This window comes from Equus caballus, chromosome 18, assembly GCF_041296265.1.
Source record: "Equus caballus isolate H_3958 breed thoroughbred chromosome 18, TB-T2T, whole genome shotgun sequence".
NCBI classification, from domain to species: Eukaryota; Metazoa; Chordata; class Mammalia; order Perissodactyla; family Equidae; genus Equus; species Equus caballus.
The window spans coordinates 40,802,784-40,822,400 of NC_091701.1; the positions used below are offsets into that span (position 1 = coordinate 40,802,784).

A 19,617-nucleotide genomic window follows, 5' to 3' on the forward strand; every position below is an offset into this window, starting at 1 on the left:
ATTATGAAGAGGTATTTTAATACTCCAGACCAGAAGGAAAAAGACAAAAACCCAGAAATCAATCAGGAAGGCACAGAAATTTACAATCTAAATGACAGAGAATTCAAAATAGCTATCATATAAAATCTCAGCAAGTTACAAGAAAATTCAGAAAGACAGTTCAATGAAATCAGGAATAAAATTAATGAACAGAGGGAATTTTTCACAAAAAAGATTGAAACTATAAAGAAAAACTAATCAGAAATGATGAAGAGGAAAAACATGATGAACAAGATAAAGAAAAATTTGGAGTCCTTAATTATTACAGCTGATATTATGGAGGACAGAATTAGCAATTTAGACGATAGAAATACATAAATGCTTCAGATGGAGGAGGAGAGAGAACTAAGACTAAAAAGAAATGAGGAAACTCTCAGAGAAATTCCAACTCAACTAGGAAATGCAACATAAGGATTATAGGTATTCCAGAAGGAGAAGAGAAGGAGAAAGGAGCAGAGAGCTTGTTCAAAGAAATAACAGTGAAGAACTTCCCAAGCCTGGGGAAGGAGCTGGAATTATAAATAAAAGAAGCTAATACAGCTCCTGATTACATCAATGTAAAAAGACTTTCTCCAAGGCATATATTAGCAAGATAGGCAAAAGTCAATGACAAAGAAAAAATATTAAGGGTAGCAAAGGAGAAGAAAATAACCTACAAAGGAAGCCCTATCTGGCTTCCAGCAAATTTCTCAGCAGAAACCTTCAGGCTAGGAGAGAATGGAATGACACAATGATATATTCAAAATTCTGAAAGACAAAAACTTTCAGCCAGAATACTTTATCCAGCAAAAGTATCCTGCAGATATGATGGAGAATTAAAACTTTCCCAGATAAACAAAACCTGAGGGAGTTCATTGCCACAAGACCCACCCTACAAGAAATGATCAAAAAGGCCCTCAAATCTGAAAAAAAAAAGGGAGGTGGTTTACAAAAGACTTGAGCTAGGAGATAAATAGGCAGACAGTATCATAAAATTACAGCTCTCTATCAAAACAGATTAGCAAACCCTTAATTATAACATTAAAGATAAAGGGAAGGAAAACATCAAGAATAACTATAATCACTTCATTTTAACCACAAACTCACAACACAAAATGGAATAAGTTGTGACAACAATAACTTAGATGGGGAAGAAGAAATGGATGGAAGCTGCTTAGACTAAGGAAATAGGAGGCTATCAGAAAATGGACTATCGGACCTATGAGATCTTTTATACAAACCTCACTGTAACCACTAAACAAAAAAATCAAACCAGAGTCACAAATGATAAATAAAGAGAAAACCATCACAGAGAGCCACCAAACTGAACAGGCAGTCCAAAATTCACAAGAGGAGAAGCAAGGGAAATTCAGAAAAATTGGAAAATAAGTGATAAAAAAGCAGCATTTAGCCCTCATATATCAATAATAACTCTAAATGTAAATGGATTGAATTCTCTGATGAAAAGATAGAGAGTGGCTGGATGGATTAAAAAACAAGACTCAACAATATGATGACTTCAGGAAACACAGCTCTAAAGACACCACAGGCTCAGAGTGAAGGGATGGAAGATAATACTCCAAACTAATGGCAAACAAAAGAAAGTAGGTGTTGCCATACTTATATTGGACAAAGTAGACTTCAAGATAAAAAGACAATGAGATGAAAAGACAGGCAGTACATAATTAATGATCACAGGGACAATCTAGCAAGAGGACATAACACTTATATGTGCACCTACCACAGGAGCACCAAAGTACATAAAACAACTATTAATTCACATAAAAGGAGATATAAAGAGCAACACAATAATAGTAGGGGACCTTAGCACCCCACTTACATCAATGGATAGATCATCCAAACAGAAAGACAACAAGGAAATAGTGGAACTAAATGAAAAACTAGAACAGATGGACTTAATAGATATATATATAGACCTTAGCACCCTACTTACATCAATGGATAGATCATCCAAACAGAAAGACAACAAGGTAATAGCAAAACTAAATGAAAAACTAGACCAGATGGACTTAATAGATATATATAGAACATTCTATCCAAAAACAGCAGAATACATCTTCTTCTCAAGCGCACATGGAACATTCTCAAAGATAGACCATATGTTGGAAAGCAAGGAAAGACTCCATAAATTTAAGAAGCTTGAAATCATATCAAGCATCTTTTCCAAACATAATGCTACAAAACTAGAAATCAACTACAAAAAAAAAAAAGCTGGGAAAGGGACAAAGATGTGAAGACCAAACAACATGCTACTGAACAACCAATGGACCACTGAAGAAGTTAAAGAAGAAATCAAAAAAACATCTGGAGACAAATGAAAATGAAAATACACCATACCAACTCATATTGGATGCAGCAAAAGCAGTCCTAAAATGGAAATTCATAGCAATACAACTCCACCTTAACAAACAAGAAAAATCTTTTTTTTAAAAAAGATTTTATTTTTCCTTTTTCTCCCCAAAGCCCCCCATTACATAGTTGTATATTTCAGTTGTGGGTCTTTCCAGTTGTGGCATGCGGGATGCTGCCTCAGCATGGCTTGATGAGTGATGTCATATTCGCACCCAGGATCTGAAGTGGCAAAACACTGGGCCACCGAAGCAGATCATGTGAACTTAACCACTCAGCCATGGGACCGGCCCCTCAAGAAAATCTTAAATAATCAAGCTTAACTACACCTAACAGAACTAGAAAAACAAGAACAAACAAAGCCCACAGTCAGCAGAAGGAGGAAAATAATAAAAATTAGAGCAGAAATAAATGAAATTGAAACCAAAATAACAGTAGAAAGGATCAATGAAACTAAGAGAAGGTTCTTTGAAAAGATAAAATTGACAAACTCTTAGCCAGACTCACTAATGAAAAAAGAAAGAAGGCTCAAATAAATAAAATTAGAAATGAATGAGGAGAAATTAAAATGGATACCACAGAAATACCAGATATTATAAGAGAATATTATGAAAAAGTATATGCCAAAAAATTGGACAATCTAGAAGAAATGGATAAATTCTTAAACTCGTATAACTTCCCAAAACTCAATCGAGAAGAAATAGAGGATCTGAATAGACCAATCACAAGTTAAAGAGATTGAAACAGTAATCAAAAACCTCCCCCAAAATAAAAGTCTAGGGCCAGATGGCTTCTCAGGAGAATTCTACCAAACATTCAAAGAAGATTTAATACCCAGCCTTCTCAAACTATTTCAAAAAACTGAGGAAGAGGAATGCTTCTAAACTCATTCTATACGAGGCCAACATCACCCTGATCCCAAATCCAGACAATGACAACATAAAGAAGGAAAATTATAGGCCAATATTGCTGATGAAGATAGACGCAAAAATCCTCAACAAAATATTGGCAAACCAGATACAGCAATACATTAACAGGATCATACACCATTAACAAGTGGGATTTATACCAGGGATGCAGGGATGGTTCAACATCTGCAAATCTATCAATGCCATAACAAGAAAATGAGGAATAAAAACCATATGATCATCTCAATAGATGCAGAGAAAGCATTTGACAAGATCCCACATCCTTTTAAAACAATAAAGTGGGTATTGAAGGAAAGTACCTCAACATAATAAAGGCCATATATGACAAACCCACAGCCGACATCATACTCAATGGGGAAAATCTGAAAGCCATCCTTCTGAGAACAGGAATAGGATAAAGATGTCCACTCTTGCCACTCTTACTCAACGTAGTACTGGAGATTTTGGAAAGAGAAATTAGGCAAGAAAAAGAAATAAAAGGAATCCAAATTAGCAAGGAAGATGAGAAACTCTTGCTTGCTGTTTGCAGATGACATGATTCTATATATAGAAAACCCTAACGAATCCATTGGAAAACTATGAGAAATAATCAACAGCTACCGCAAAGTTGCAGGATATAAAATCAACATACAAAAATCAGTTACATTTCTATACTCTAATAACAAACTAACAGAACTCAAGAATACAACCCCATTTACAATCACAACACAAAGAATAAGACATCTGGAATAAATTTAACCAAGGAAGTGAAAGACCTATACAACAAAAACTATAAGACATTATTGAAAGAAATCGATGAAATAATAGGATAATAGATGTGGTGGTAAATTCTTGTGATATTGTCTTCTGATGGCTTCCCTTTTCACAGTGAAATGGGAGTAAAGTCATTAGCTGAGAATGAGGATGGAGGAGACAGAGCTGGAGAGAAAACATTGGGCACCATTAAAGTCTCTCTTAACATCCTCAATTTGAAGGGCTGGGTGTTTTCTCTAGCCATATTCAGATACAAAGGTATAGGTGCTGGAGAAGTCAGAGAGTTGGATTAACCAGAATGATGGTTTTACCAAGTGAGAGAGAGGCAAAGGAGCTAAAGGTAGATGCAATGATCATGATAACAGGATACTGACACACTATAAGCTAGGTTAGGAAGAAAGAGAACATGAAGGGGGAGAGGGACAGTGAAAAGATCTTAAGATAAATGAACTGAAGGTCCTGATGGGATCAAAGAATTGTTGGAGGTGGAATGCTCAAGGGAATGGACTGGGAAGAAAGGAGACAATGGACAGATGGATGTTTGGAATTGAATTTACGGACAGGTGGTAGTTACTAGTAATGATTAGGGTAAGAGATTAAACGTGGACAAGAGTGAAGTAGGGAATACGTAACAAAGAGTCTGGCCCTCCAATATATTTTGACCCTTTCACACTTCTTTTTTTTTTCCCCCTCCCCAAATCCCCCCAGCACGTAGTTGTGTATTTTTAGTTGTAGATCCTTCTAGTTGTGGCACATGGGATGTCGCCTCAACGTGGCCTGACAAGTGGTGCCATGTCCGTGCCCAGGATCCGAACCAGCGAAACCCTGGGCCACGGGAAGTGGAGCACGTGAACTTAACCACTTGGCCACGGGGCTGGCTCCCCCTTTCACACTTCTTATTCCTTACTTTATAACTCTAAAACCCACTTCTTTCTATTTTATCCTATTGCTTCTCTTTAATCAATTGGTATGCGAGTTCACAGGTTTCTAATTTAAATGTGACTGGAAAGTGACTTAAAATATATATGGTTATTACCATATGACCTAGCAATTCTACTCCTAGGTACATACTCAAGAGAAGTGAAAACATACATTCATACAAAAACTTGTGTATGGATGTTCACAGCAGCATTATTCATAACAGCAAAAATGTGGAAACAAAGTCTGTCAACTGATGAATGGATAAACAAAATGTAGTATATCCATACAATGGAATATCATTTGACTATAAAAAGGAAGTTTTGATACATGTTAGAACATGAATGAACCTTGAAAATATTGTGCTAAGGGAAAGAAGTCAGACACAAAAGGCCACATATTGTATGATTTCATTTATATGTAATGACCAGTATAGGCAAATCCACAGAGATAGAAAGTAGATTAGGGGTTGCCAAAGACTGAGGGGAGAAGGGGGCTTGGGGAGTGACTGCTAATGGAAAAAGGATACTCTTTTGGGTCATGAAAATGTTCTGAATTTAAATAGTGATGATGGTTGTACAACTTTGTGAGTATATTAAAACCCATTGAACTGTTCACTTTAAAAAGGCGAATTTTATGGTATTTGTCTTCTATCTTTAAAAAGTCCCCATAAAACTCTGCATTTGGATCTCGCAATTAAAAGGTCTAGAGTTAGATCAGTCTTACCTTAGCAATGCAAGCTGGACAAAACCAGTCCCCATCTGGTATAGTCGTAATCTTGGGTCTATGGCAGTATGTATGACAGCCTTTGTCACAGCCATCACAAAGGAGGAGCAGTTCTTCATTATCTCCCTTTCGACAGATCTGGCAATACTATAATATAGGAAAAATCATTTGAAATTAACACTCTGCTATGAATAATAGTCATTGGGATATTAAACATACAATAATTCCTAATTTTTATTAGTAATGAACATTCCGCTTGCTAACAAATATACAGTAGCCATACACATCTATGTATCTCTCATTACACAGATATGGACCACATGACGGGGTGAGCAGTTCAATTGGGGTAAATGCACATTTCAGGTACACTGCAAAGAACAAAGCTAGAGGTTGAATGCCTGCACACACTTCAGAAGCATGTACACATTAACATATGGAATAATTAACATGACATTAGAGCACATAAAGCAATGAATAGCTTTAATACATGGTGTTTTAATTTTTTAATATATTTCATCTTTTGCTTATCTTAGCATCCTCATGATATCCTGAGAAAGAAATAAGTAAGAGTTAGAGTAATTTTTGAAATCAAAATTAGGAAACTTGTATTAGTTACAGAATTATATACATAATAATAAAAAGATATCCCTCTATTTTGACTAAATTATCCATCTATTTTTTTGTGATTGATATAAAAATGTATCCAAACCAGGAAACTTTGGAAATCAACCCAATCAAACATGTGTCATAAGTGCAGAAAATGGATCCTACAAAATGATTTCTAATGAAAAAAATATTGATACAATAAATTAAATCAAAGAATTTAAGAAAGGTTATGATTTATTTTCTAGAACTAAAAGTAAAATTATTTCTTTTCTGTTGACAAATTTCTAATACCATTAAGAACTTTAAAATCTGTAAAGAGAAGATTTTTTTCCCATGCATACATATTCTGTATAAGAAGTTTCACAAAGAGAAAGAAGGAAAGTTAGACAAGTAAAAACTTTCAAGATGGCTTAAAAAACAGTAAGTACCAACATTATATTTTGACAATTTATATTCCCAGTCAGTAGAAAATGTCCTGCAATTAATATTTTAAAAAATGAAAATATTTAAACTGTAAATCATTTATACTAATTCAAAGTTATGTATTTATATACTCTTAAAAACAAAATAGCTTAACTGTTCAAACTTAATTTGTTTAATTATCAATACAACATTAAATCTTAATCTGGAAAGTCTAAAATAGTTGCAATATAACTTAATATGTATACCAATGATAGCTTAAGAATCTTATCAAAATGGCAGACACACACTATTCAACTTAACAAATATCTATCAAGCATATGTAATACATATGTAACAGTAAAAGTGGCATGTGTACTAAGAGCAAAAGCAGCAGAGTTTAACGTTCCAACAGAAAATACTTATTTTATGACTTTTCTTAATATCACATCATTAAATACATTAATATGGTGTATTTCTCCAAATTTGAGTCAAATTTTTAAAACTTCTATTGAAAAACACTAAGAAACAACATTTGGAAGGTTATATTTAAATCCCCATAACAACAAAATTTAAAAGTCATATTCAGGAACATTAAGTAAATTCTCACCGTTTTCTGCAATAGATAATTAAAAATACTATAAAGTCTGTCTTACACCTCACATTTATTATTTAAAAGTAAAATTATTTTCAGATACTTATTAAGAAAAGGTGGCAAATATCAAGTTGATAACACTTTTGAAAAATCACAATAATAGCTTGCAATATGTAGAGCAAATGTATTAATACTTGGTTTTAACTCCTTTGCTACCATAGTAAAAAATGGTGGGTGCTGCCTATTGTTTCACAACAGTATGAAGCATAAGGTGGGTAGAGAATTATCTGGAGGCAAATTCTAACAGCTCTTTCTTTCTTGGTAAGCTTGGTCTCTGGCAAAGAGGGTATTTCTAAAGATATTGAGCACTTTAACATTAGGACATAAGACCATTATAGGCACTGTTACATTTCTAATTAAAGATTATAAATCTCATTAATCTTTGAATATGAAACTCTGCTTTCTTTTTAAGGTAGTTTCATAGGAAATAATGTGTTATTAAACATTAAAAAAAGAAAAATTATAAGAGATGGAGTTAAATAATGATATGTGTATATTAATACCATGGAAAAGGTTACGACTTTGCAGAAACTGAAATAAAGTTTTAGGTTGCAGAAAGTAAGTATACTAATATAAAGGCAGATTTTGGTACAAGTTTTGGGTTTCTGTGTATAGGTTATAACAAAACTGACCAAACGATGATTGTTTTGGTGTAGATGAGAAAAATAACTGTACCAATATCATTTTGATATAGGAATTCAATCTTTTTTGATCATTATGGCCTACATTTCACCAAATATATTTGTCTACAGTGACTTTAAAACTGGTTTTAATAATAATTTTTAGAAGACAAATTATTTTTACCTGGTAAAAATAGTGCTGGACGAACTGAGCAATACCTTAAAACTTACGGTAAATTCTAATCCAGACTAGGAAAGACCCAAATTTGAGCATACTGTGAAAACTGCAGATTCTTTATGCCATGGACATTTTAGGAAGAAGTGAAAAACCACAGAAGAAACCAAATTTATTTGTATAGAATGAATATGACATTGAGTAGTCTAGGCATAGAGGGAAAAATGAAGGAAAGAATGCTAAATTATTTAAGGATTACTTCTTTGGGGAACGACTGTTTTAAGTAAAGGAATTTTATCCTTATTCATTCATGAAATCTCAAATGTTTGAATTTTAAAGCTAATCTGTAATTCAAAAGCAAATGTTAAAATAATTCATAAAAGTCTACATATAATAAGATATTTTTATATATGATACATAAGAGGCAAGAGGAACACATACATCATTTAAAATAAATATCTCTCTGGAAAACATATGAAATAAAGCTTTTATTTTGAACATATAGCATTTGGTACCTGGTACAAAGTAGAGGCCACTACATGAAAATAACTAATTGGGCTTGAACAAAGAAGCTGAAAAACCAGTTCTCATTATAAAAGACTAAAAGATCCACTCTTCATGTCAACTAATGTCAAATTATGTCATATCATGCAATGCCAAATACATGATATCAGTGCATAAAGTAAGAGTTCTCTGCTTATTTTGTATTTATTAATCCAAGTATTTTAGCATTAAAAAAATGAAAACTGATAGAAACATAAAGACACTTTAGGAACGCAGTGAATATGTCGCAGGTAATGTTAGCAACTGGAATGTTTACAAGAGTGAAAGGCCTTCAAGATGTTTACATTAACAAACAACTATTATGTTGACAGAATGTAGAAGACAACTTCAGTCAGAGTTATAAACAATATTCAAAGGAGGGAGAATCAAGATTTTAAAAAATAAAAGTAACACATTTGGTAGGTTCCTTGAAAAAGTTCAAAATAAGGAGGAAAATATGAAACTACACAGCACTCAAGAATTAAGCACTCTCAAGTACAGCATACATTATTTTGACAATAAGTAATGTATAATTAAGAAGGATCTGGAGGTTGGAAAAAAACAGAACAAAGTAAATTAGTTATAGTATTTCTTAAATAAAAACACTTACAACTTTCATAATTGATTTTTCCCATGCTATTGATTTCTGTAACTGCTGAATGCACAGAGCTACCTGTGCAGCACTGCGAGCTTCTGATAATGCCCTTCTCCATACCCTGAGCCCTGGAGCAATATCCTCTTCAATTCTGCATTGAAATATAGAAAAATTAAGTAGGTCATGTCTACATTTACAGTTACCGAATGTGAAACAATCATCACACTGAAAGCCAAGCAATGACAAAAACACGTAACAGCCAATAAGTATAAGGTTTAAGCAACTAAATTGATGTAGTGCACAGACTGTGGCTACGTGCCTCAAAGCTTAGTCACAACCAGGTAAATGTAAGATCACTTTGCAGGATTATCAACGCACATAACAAAAAAAAATGTTTTTACAAAGCACCATGCAAATAGCATGATCCATATGGATCACAGACATACAAGAAGATACATAGATAACAGGCAATAGAAAATAGGCTCCAATTAGCAAAGAAGCACAATAATTTTTCAAGTTAATCTCAATAACCTACCCGTCACCATCACCACTAATGGATGGTGCAGGAGCAGGGACAGTAACTGTGCCCACATTATCCAGTTTGATCTGAATGGTGGTACTTAAGGGGCTCTTCAGATACCTTCTTTCAATGTTCCGCTCCAAATCAGCCAGCCTGGTTACAGCTATATCTAGGGGGTTGTCACTCTTCCGTTCTAGTGCATGTGCACTGCTTTCTTCTTCGCCAGTAAATTCTCCATCATGCTCCTTGCACAATTTAGAAAATGACTTATGTTCAAAATATACCAAGTCCTCCCTTTCTGATGCAGGCTCTGGACACATCCAACCCTATATATCAAGAGAATAACGTTATTATGGTTTCCTCCTAAAATGCCTGCTGGGTGAATTACCTTTACTTAAAATACAGCAGCAGACACCAGCAGATCTTTACTAAAAGTTTTTACCTTGTGTTTCCTAATGCTAGGTAGAAACAAGAACAGAAAATTAAATGAAACAGTTGTAAGTGCAGTTTAAAGAAGGAAATTTAGTAACTTTTGATATTATGAAAGGTATGATGAAAAACAGCAAAGTACTCTGAAGACTAAATGTTTATTAATTTCAAGGGACTACTGAAACGGAAACCTCTCCGTAGTCTCTGAACTTTGCTCTTCCTTCCCATTTTCATTCCTTCCACCACTCTTCTGTACAGGTCAAAAATGTACTCACCATTTTTCCTTTGGCCTCAGGAGCTTTGCATAGACTGTTATGTTTGTCTGAACAGCTTTTCCCTGTTCCTCTTTACCTAGTTAACTCCACTCACCCTGCAGCTCTCATGTTAAAATCTACTTCCTCAGGGAATCCTTCCTTGACCTCCTTTAGGAGGTAAGTTTCTCTATGACAGCTCTCATAGGACCATATAATACTCCATAGCCTTGTGACAGTCACAATTTTATACTACTGTGATTATTTGATTAACATCTCTCTACCTCTAAATTCCATGAGGGCCAGGACCATGTCTGCTATTATTCATTTTATCTCCAACACAGTGAAGGCAAATAGTGGGCACTCAATACATAGATGTTGATTGAATAAATGAATGACCTTGTAACTCAGTTTGCTTATATCGATCCTCTAGCTCAAAATCCTTCAAAGATTCCCTACTGTTTAACAAAGTCCAAACATTTACCACGACATTTGAGTACCTCAATCTACCTCTTTCTCTCATGTTCCCATTCATGCATCCTACCCTGCAGTCAAATTTCATGCCTTGCCACTCCCCAAACATATCCTGGTGTTCTGCTCACGGTGTTCACTCTTGCTAGTACGGTATTTCCTGTTCTCTGACTCTCAAAAGCATACTCATCTTCTCAAGTTCCATCTTGACTTCTACATGAAATCTTCCCTGATCTTTCTCTTGTCTCCACCAGAAGTTGCATAGTATTCTTTTTCTAAATTTATGCATGGCTTTGTACTTTTCTGCGGTCAGTTACTAGATTTTGGAGAGATGTACACATGTCTTATCTCCCTATTATATGGCAAGCTTTATGAGGGCAGAAACCACATTTTACCCAATTCCGTGGTATCTACTGGCTGATGTGGAATAGATAGCAAATGCATATTAAATGAAAAATAGAATATTCTTTTTATTAAATTTCTTTAGGGATAATTATTTTATCTTATATATTGGGGTCAATTCTTCCTCTTTAACTCAGTAGAACATTTATATTTAGAAAGTAAGGATGGAATTATGAATAGTATACATAAGTGCATTAGGTACCAGTTATGTCAAATGAACTTCATTCCCTTATTTTAAAAGGGATACTAAGTTGCTAAATCGAGGGAACCCTGTAAACATAGTATATCTTGATTTCTGCAAGGCAACTAATGAGACAAAAAAATGAAAACTAGATTAGAGTTAGAGAAATCTAGACGGTTGAAAACTATATCCAAAGAATGGTAATTAACAGAGCTTATCACCTCAGAAGAGGTCCTCAGTGCCAATGTCCAAAGGTTCTATATTTGTCCTGTTAATGCACTTACGCATAACCTGGTTGATTGCTATTAAATCTTCAGGTGACTTAAAACTAGGAAGGAAGTTCAATATTCTGTACGACAGGACTTGATAAAAATAGTTCCATATGCTGAAATATGGAAAATATTTCAAAAATCAAAATGAAATTATTATGAAATGAAAAATATCAAATGAAATTAATGAAACTAGAACAATGATAAATGTAAATTTTAGCTTTCAAGTTTGAACAACTGATTACAGAAATACCACATGTGATATAACTCACTTACAAGCACTTTGAAAGAGGCCCAGAGATTTTTTTATAGTGCATACTCAGTGTAGCAATAGTTACGATGTGCGTGCTAAAAAGCTGTTACAAATTCAAATTGCATTAATAGAAGTATAGTGCCAGATTAAGGAAAGTAAAGGTCCTATGCACACATTCAGACAACTCTATGTACACTTATGGGTACAACATTTTAAGAAGGATATTGACACTGGTGTTTATTCAGAAGACAATTATGGACATGGAAACCATTTCATAGGACCAACAGTTGAAGGAATTAACTAGTTTGCAAAAGAGAAAACTTAAAAAGAAATACAGGAGCCATCTTTAGAGGAGCTGAAAGAGTGATTAGGCTTTTCGTATACTTTCAACAACAGAACTAGGACTAGACGTGCAGATTTTTCTACAATATAAAAAAAGAATTCCCAAATTATTAGCAAGCTGGAGTGCTAAAATATTAAAATAGAAATGAATGCACTTAAGTAGTCCCAGGCCACCTGCTTAAGGTGTCTTCACAATGGCTAATTCCCCAGGCTAAACACATAACTCTATTTTCTTTTTAAGAAAAAAAGCATCATAAACCTTCTATAGATATTAAAATAACGTTTTGTGGTTATTTTCATCACTTGTGTTTTTAGACTCTTCAAGACTAATATAACTATAATTCATTTCTTAGAATAATACAGGATAATTCAGTAATACCTTATTAACAGGATGCTAAAATATCCCATTTAAAAAACAAATTCCACTTATCTTAGCCTCTAAGAACACAGCCAAGAACATCTAAGCAGACAGTAACGTGACAAGGTCAATGCACCAAAATCTGAGTATATCTCCAGGAAAATGTTTCAGGCCCATGCTCTGACTTTATACATAATTTTAAAAGCTTGATGATATGCTTCCCAAACCAATAGCCAATTAGAATTGGCAAGTTAGATGGGGGGAAGTTGGAGAAAAACAGGGCTAGTAGGACCAATCCAATTTAAACCAGCAAGTGGTAACAACTGACCACGAGAGATGAGAAAGACTATAGAAAGTAGATGTAGCAGTTTAAACAGCAAAGCATACAAGGATCATTTAATGTAGGGGCAAAACCTCTTCAACATTTCCCGAGGGAATCATTATCTAACAATTGGTCTTCATTCGATGATCTTGTGTAACCAAGATAATAATCAAACTCATTATTCTCAAGTAAGAAGGCAGTGTAATGCATAACATAAGGGATCCAAAAAACATGTTAAAATATTATGGCACTAAATGGAATAATTTTCATTTCTCCAGAAAATTAACCTGTACGCAAGACTTCATTTGTTGAAGATGCCAGATGAATGAAGCAATTTTATATTGTATTATGGTACCAAGAGGACGATACATATCGTTTGCCAGCACAATACTTTCAGCAATAATAAATTTTTGCTTCCCAAAGTTAGTAATTATGTTTGTGGCAAGAAAAGGATATTTGATTAGCTGTGGAAAACGACAGTTTTCGGAGATCCTCAAAAGTTTCCAATTGTCAGCATTAAAGTAATTATGAAGCAAAATTTTAACCATTGGACGGCATAGTATTATGGCTTAAGTTTCTCACTCTCAATAAAATGAAATATCAAATCAAATTACATGGAGACTACATTTTCCACGCCTTTTCATGTGTCTGTCTCACACTTATTCATCATCTATCCATTCAGTCTCAGAGACATCACCATATTATCAATTGAGAAGACCGTTACACTCCTCTTTACAAAACCAAAAATTCTTGCATAAAGGTAAAGTTTTCCTTTCGCCTGTCCAGTGGAAGCCACTTCTAATCACTGCTTGTGACATGGTAATAATACCCAGTAGATAAATTAATTAAAACTTTACAAACATACCTAGGGTGTGTGTGAGCATGTGTATCATGATATAAGGTATATTTGGGTATATCTATATTCTCCAATTTGAAGTTATATAGAGTAAAAGTCTGACATATAACACGGCTTGTATACAAGGGAGGTCCTGGTCCTATGTGAAACACTATAGTAGGAGTCTGATAGAGTATTACTTCTATCACAAGTAAAACTGTGAAATTCTGCTTGTGGTAAAGAAATGCATACCAGAAATGATATTTTTGAATACCATTAAAGACACAGCAAGATTTAGTAAAAAGAACACGGGCTGTGGAGTCAGACAGACTTGGTTTGACTTCACATTTAGTCACTTACTATATGACCACCGGCAGCTAACTTACTCTGAGCCTTGTTTCTTACCTGTAAGATGGGGGAAATTAATTCAGGATCGTTTTGAGAATGAAATGAGATAAAGTGAAAACATTTAGCACAGTACCTGGCATATATCAGGCATATAATAAATATTAGTTACCTTCCATTATCCTAAAAAAAGATTTTATTCCAAGTCAATTTTACCTTTACTTGCAAACTTGCTGATGCAACCCTCCTTTCTAGATCTTCTACCTGTTGAAGAACACTCAAATCCATGTCCATTGCTTGTTCTTCCACTGACCAGTTCTCCACAATATCTCGAGTTACCTGGTTTTCTTCATTTTCATTTAATTCAATAATAGCAACTACATTGGAAAGGAAATTAATTTTAAAATCCACTTTATCCCTCAATGATTTCTTCCAGAAAGTGAATAAAATTCCAGGGGTAACATGTATGGGTAACCTAACACACACAAATGCACTTCTGCACATGCAGGAAGCTTACTCTTAAAAGTTGGAATCATCTTTTTTTAAGAAACAAAACAATATGTCTGCAGGTTATAAAAAATTATAAGAAAGTAATACCAATTTAAGAAATGTACATAGTTACTGTTTGTTGAGCAAAATAGAAAAAAAAATGCCTATTAGTAATACGTTAAGAATTAAGACACACTAAAATATGTTTTAAGATCAAAGAATGAATTCTCATAACTAGGCAGGAAAGCAGAAATCTGTTTTAGGTACATACCATCCTTATTTTTGATGCAGGCTTGAGTAATATAATCCAAGTGTTTCTGAATTTGTTTTTGTAATGCCTTTTCTCTTATTCCTCTGAGATGTAGCACTTTGAGCAAAGCTTTTAGGTCCTCTGGGTCAATAATTCTCCACCAACCAAACTGCATTTCTAAGTCAAGATAAATATGTAGATCTTTTACAAATATTTTGAATAGGAATTAATGACACAATGCAAATCAAAAGATTTTTGACTATGCATAAAACCATCAAAGATTCAGTTATAACATAGGAAGCTCTAACAATGAAATAAAGTAAGTGGCTATAAACCATCTCAGTGTACCTACCTTCTGGAATAGGTTTTGGACTAGGAAAATCTACTGGTTTTGCTACTTCAACAGCTGCAGGTTGAGTTGAAGAGACTTTTTCAGTCTGTGGTACTGGAGATTCACTTTTATTTGAAGCAACATTGGGAGTCAAGAATGAATTACCATTTCCTTCTGATAGTCCCAACCCTGATCCCAGACTGGGTAAAGGTGATGTAAATGGAATATTGGAAGTAAGCACACCAGTGGGCCATCCACAAAACTGGAGTCCCATCATAGATACTCCGCTTTTCATCTGCAAAAGACAAAAACAAAATGAAACAACATTGTAACAGTAGAAGTTAGGGAAAATGTTTAGAATCTGAAATTATTTTTAAAATTCTGAAAAAATATTCTTTCACTTATCCTGATTAAAGGAAAACTAAATACAGTAGCAACAATGTTAAATTCCATGCTCTTTTTTGCTCCCCAAAGTAACTGCCTTTCAGATATACTATAACAGTAGTAAGTTAAAAAGTAATTAAAGAAGCCTTTGCCTTAGACCTAGACTAGAAGTTGGTAGTTCTGATGGAGTTTGGTGATAGCAATTCTGACTCTTTTCAGTTTCCAAACTGTGGCAAGGATAATACAAATATTCAACTGATTCCCTTTGAAAATCTTCAGGGGGCCAAAGATTAAATAAAGCAAATAAAAATGAGTTACAATTAGCAGTACTAACCTGAAGAGGTGATAAAGCAAATGCATTTAGGCCAACAGGATTCTGGGCAGAAGAGGGTCCAGGAAGAGGAGCAGGGGCAGGCGAAGGTGACTTAGACGGCGGCTGGGACTGAGGGGTCACCAAGGAAGCAGTTGGCGTACCGGCATGGGCAAGTGAAGCGTCATCACAGGGTGCTCTTGGCAAAAGACTAAACCACTGTTTATTCTTTTCAGTCAGCGTTTTTAACAACTGGTCGTTGGGGAGAGGACTGTAGAACTTCCCTGGACCACCTGAACCAGTGTTGAACAGATTATTAGAGTCTGTCTTTTCCACGCTGCTTTGTGTTGCTGTTGACTGAATACTGCCCAACGAATGTTTTCCACTGTTTTGATAAGACAGTGTGCACCCATTTGCACTACTATTTGGTTTGGGGGTCATTACATCTGTCTCAGGAGGCATCTTAGCTACTTCTAAAAGTTTGCTTAATTTTGAAAAAGAGCCAGGTTTCTGGAGAAATAGATTTGTGTTGTCTTTTTCTTTAGGATCTTCCTTTTGCTCACAATGATCTGGATTTGAACAATTTATTGTATCCTCAGAAGTCTCAAATATTTCTTCTTTGATCTGGATACTTTCGGCCTTTTTTAGTTTTTCTCTTTCTTTTGCAATTTCTTCTAGTCCTACAAAATTGAAAAGTATTATGAAGATCAGTGACTCGCAATCAAACCAATACTATATTTTATTACTATTTATCAAGTTATATGCATAAATATTTTAACAAACTTTTCTAGATTACTTAATACTCTCTGGTTTTTCCTTTTTTATAGACTAGACTTTTTTGCTCATTGAAAAACCAACGTGATTTTGTAATTAACCATTATAAAAAATTAAAATATAAAAAATATTAAAAGTCCTAACACACAGCAAGAACTATTATTCACATTTTTGTATAAATCCTTCCAGTACATACACATTTAAACCTATAAATTAAAAAAAGGAAATCCTATTATATACGTAATATTCTATCCTATATGTTTTACTGAATAATACTCTGTAAACATCCTGATATGTCAATAAATATATAACTACACCATAAATTTTAATGACTATAGAGCATTCAGTGGACTTGATCATAATTTAAACAACTATCTTCTACTGATGGCTATTAATAGGGCCCAGTTATTCACTATTATAAACAATGCTATAAATGATGAACGATCTCGTATCTGTATCTTTAGACTTAAAATTTTTTTTTCTGATTTACTTCCTTAGGATAAACTTCCAGAAAAAAACTTACTGAGTCCTAAGATATGTACTTTTCAGAGTTTTTGAAATACGTCGTCAAATTGCCCTCTAGAAAGTCTAATCAATACAAATTCACACCAGAAGTACACAAGAGCCTCTGTTTGCCTACACTCTCAACAAAATTGAATACTATCAATATTTTTTGTCTTTGCCAATATCTGGGAAGTGAAAATCTAAATTCTATTTTTTTCTTATCAGTAGTAAGGCTGAATATCTTTTCATAGCTTTATTAATATTTCTCCTTTGTGAACTTCTGGCTCATATTTTTGATCAATGTTTTAAAAATAATTTATAAGAACTCTTATAAAAATATAAATCCACTACTTTATTCAATTTGAGAAGTAATATAATTCAAGGTAAAATATTCAGTAATGAGAGGCTTAACGTTAACCCTTTCGGCTCTACTCCCTCAGTCCCTAGTTTTATTGTTCAGAGGTAACCAGGGTTAACCAATCACGTCAATACATCCTTCTGGAAATCTCATACGCATATATGTGACTATCATTTTGCATTATTACATAAATGGGATACTACTATTCCTTTTTCTGCAACTTAGAATAAAATCCAAACTCCTAAGCAAGGCCTACAACACTATACGATCTGGTTCCTGAAAACCTCTACAACCTCTGGCCACCCTTGTCCTTGCTAACCTTGCTCTTCCTTTCCCCCTTTTCTCAGCTTCTCAAACAAGCTAAGTTCTTTCCTTTCTTGGGGTCTTTGCACTTGCTGCTCCCTCTGCCTAGGATACTGTTTTGTTGACTGGCTCCTTACCCTTCACGTCTCAGATTAAGTGCTATTTCCTCACAGAGGTTTTCTCTGACCATCTTATGTCAAGTAACGTCTCCATCCCATTCACCTTAGACTATCATTCTACATATTTCCTTTGCAGAATTTACCATTATACACAACAGCTTTTTGTTTGTTTGTTTTTCTATTCCATCCCCCACTCACACACTAGAATGTAAATCAACAAGCTTTACTCAAAAGCAGAGCAGTGACTATCTTGCTTATTATTGGATCCCAAATGCCTAACATGGTGGCTGCTATAAAATAGAGGCTCAATAAATATTTCTTGAATGATAAAATAAAAGGATAAATTCAATATTTTTACTATATATCTTAGACAGCTTTCTATGGCAAAACATGTAACTGAACCTCACTCTTCAATCAGCTACATAATTTCTATTATATAGATACATCATAATTTATTTAAGCAATCAGTGATTAATGCTTGAAATAGCTTTCAAATGCTTCTCTTGAAATTAGTTTCTATCCCAAAATAAAATCCTATACCTCAGACATATGCTTCTGGCCAATATGGAGTAACAGGGACTAGATTTACCCTCCTGCATGAAACAACCAAAAAACAGACAAAATATATGACACAGTTTGTAAGAAACTGGACATCAGACAACAAAGACAGAAAACAAATGCAGTAAGCCCTGTGAGTGCCCCAGCTTATCGCCTTGCATAGTTTCCAGGCTATAGCACAGGGAGGAGGAATCCAGGCAGAACCTGGTCGACTCCTTGAGATGAGGAGAGAGACCAAAGTGGCTAGAGTGCTCAGGGGAGAGTACTAGCGAGGAGAGACTGTGTGGAGAGAGAACTCCAGAGATCTACAGAGGGACCCCTCGAGTATTCAGCTGAGTAACGATCTGTGCCTATGTGTGAGGAATCTACCTGAGACCAGGAAAGCACCACCTGAAAGGATTAGAGGTGACAGTGCCAGGTGCTCACACAGGCTGGGAATAGTACCTGTTCCTACCAACGAGGCTGGGCAAGCTCAGGTAGAGGACTCAGAAGGATCTGGCTTTAGTAGTTAGGGGATAATTAGCTCTAGACTGAGCACTGTTCCAGTCCCGCCTAACAAATTTTAAAAGCAAGACCAAAAGGATCAAACTTTTCCCAAGTAACTTAGCTGTTTCAGTTAAAAAAACCTCAAAAATATTTACAGGGATTCAAAAATATCCATCACTCAACAAGGTAAAATTCACAATGTTGGGGATCCAATTAAAAGTAGAAAGCGTGCAAAGATGCAGGAAAACATGACACCTAATCAGAAAAATCAAACAATGAAAACTGCCCCCAACTAAGAAGACAGTAGAATTAATAGGCAAGGACACTAAATTTGAAAAAATAATGGCTGAAAAACTTCCAAATTTGATGAAAACTATAAACCAAGATCCAAGAAACTCAACAACCTCCAAGCAAAAGAAACATGAAGACAACTATACCAAGACATATCAAAATCAAATTGCTCAAA

At 34.5% G+C, this 19,617-nt stretch overlaps 1 protein-coding gene across 50 annotated transcripts in view; it reads right to left on the minus strand.

The window, feature by feature from the left end:
- The window catches only part of BAZ2B (bromodomain adjacent to zinc finger domain 2B), a 296,373-nt gene that overhangs the window by 10,931 nt on the left and 265,825 nt on the right, over positions 1 to 19,617 (minus strand). For 45 of the 50 annotated variants that reach the window (XM_070241125.1, XM_070241120.1, XM_070241116.1 and 42 more), the window contains 7 exons: positions 16,074 to 16,729; positions 15,377 to 15,650; positions 15,046 to 15,201; positions 14,502 to 14,662; positions 9,843 to 10,153; positions 9,323 to 9,458; positions 5,715 to 5,861 (listed from right to left, as the gene is read on the minus strand). In XM_070241125.1, coding sequence (XP_070097226.1) covers positions 5,715 to 5,861; positions 9,323 to 9,458; positions 9,843 to 10,153; positions 14,502 to 14,662; positions 15,046 to 15,201; positions 15,377 to 15,650; positions 16,074 to 16,729 — 1,841 coding nt within the window. The remainder of the gene's footprint in view (positions 1 to 5,714; positions 5,862 to 9,322; positions 9,459 to 9,842; positions 10,154 to 14,501; positions 14,663 to 15,045; positions 15,202 to 15,376; positions 15,651 to 16,073; positions 16,730 to 19,617) is intronic. The other 5 variants (XM_023622578.2, XM_070241099.1, XM_023622577.2 and 2 more) reach the window with 2 other exon arrangements.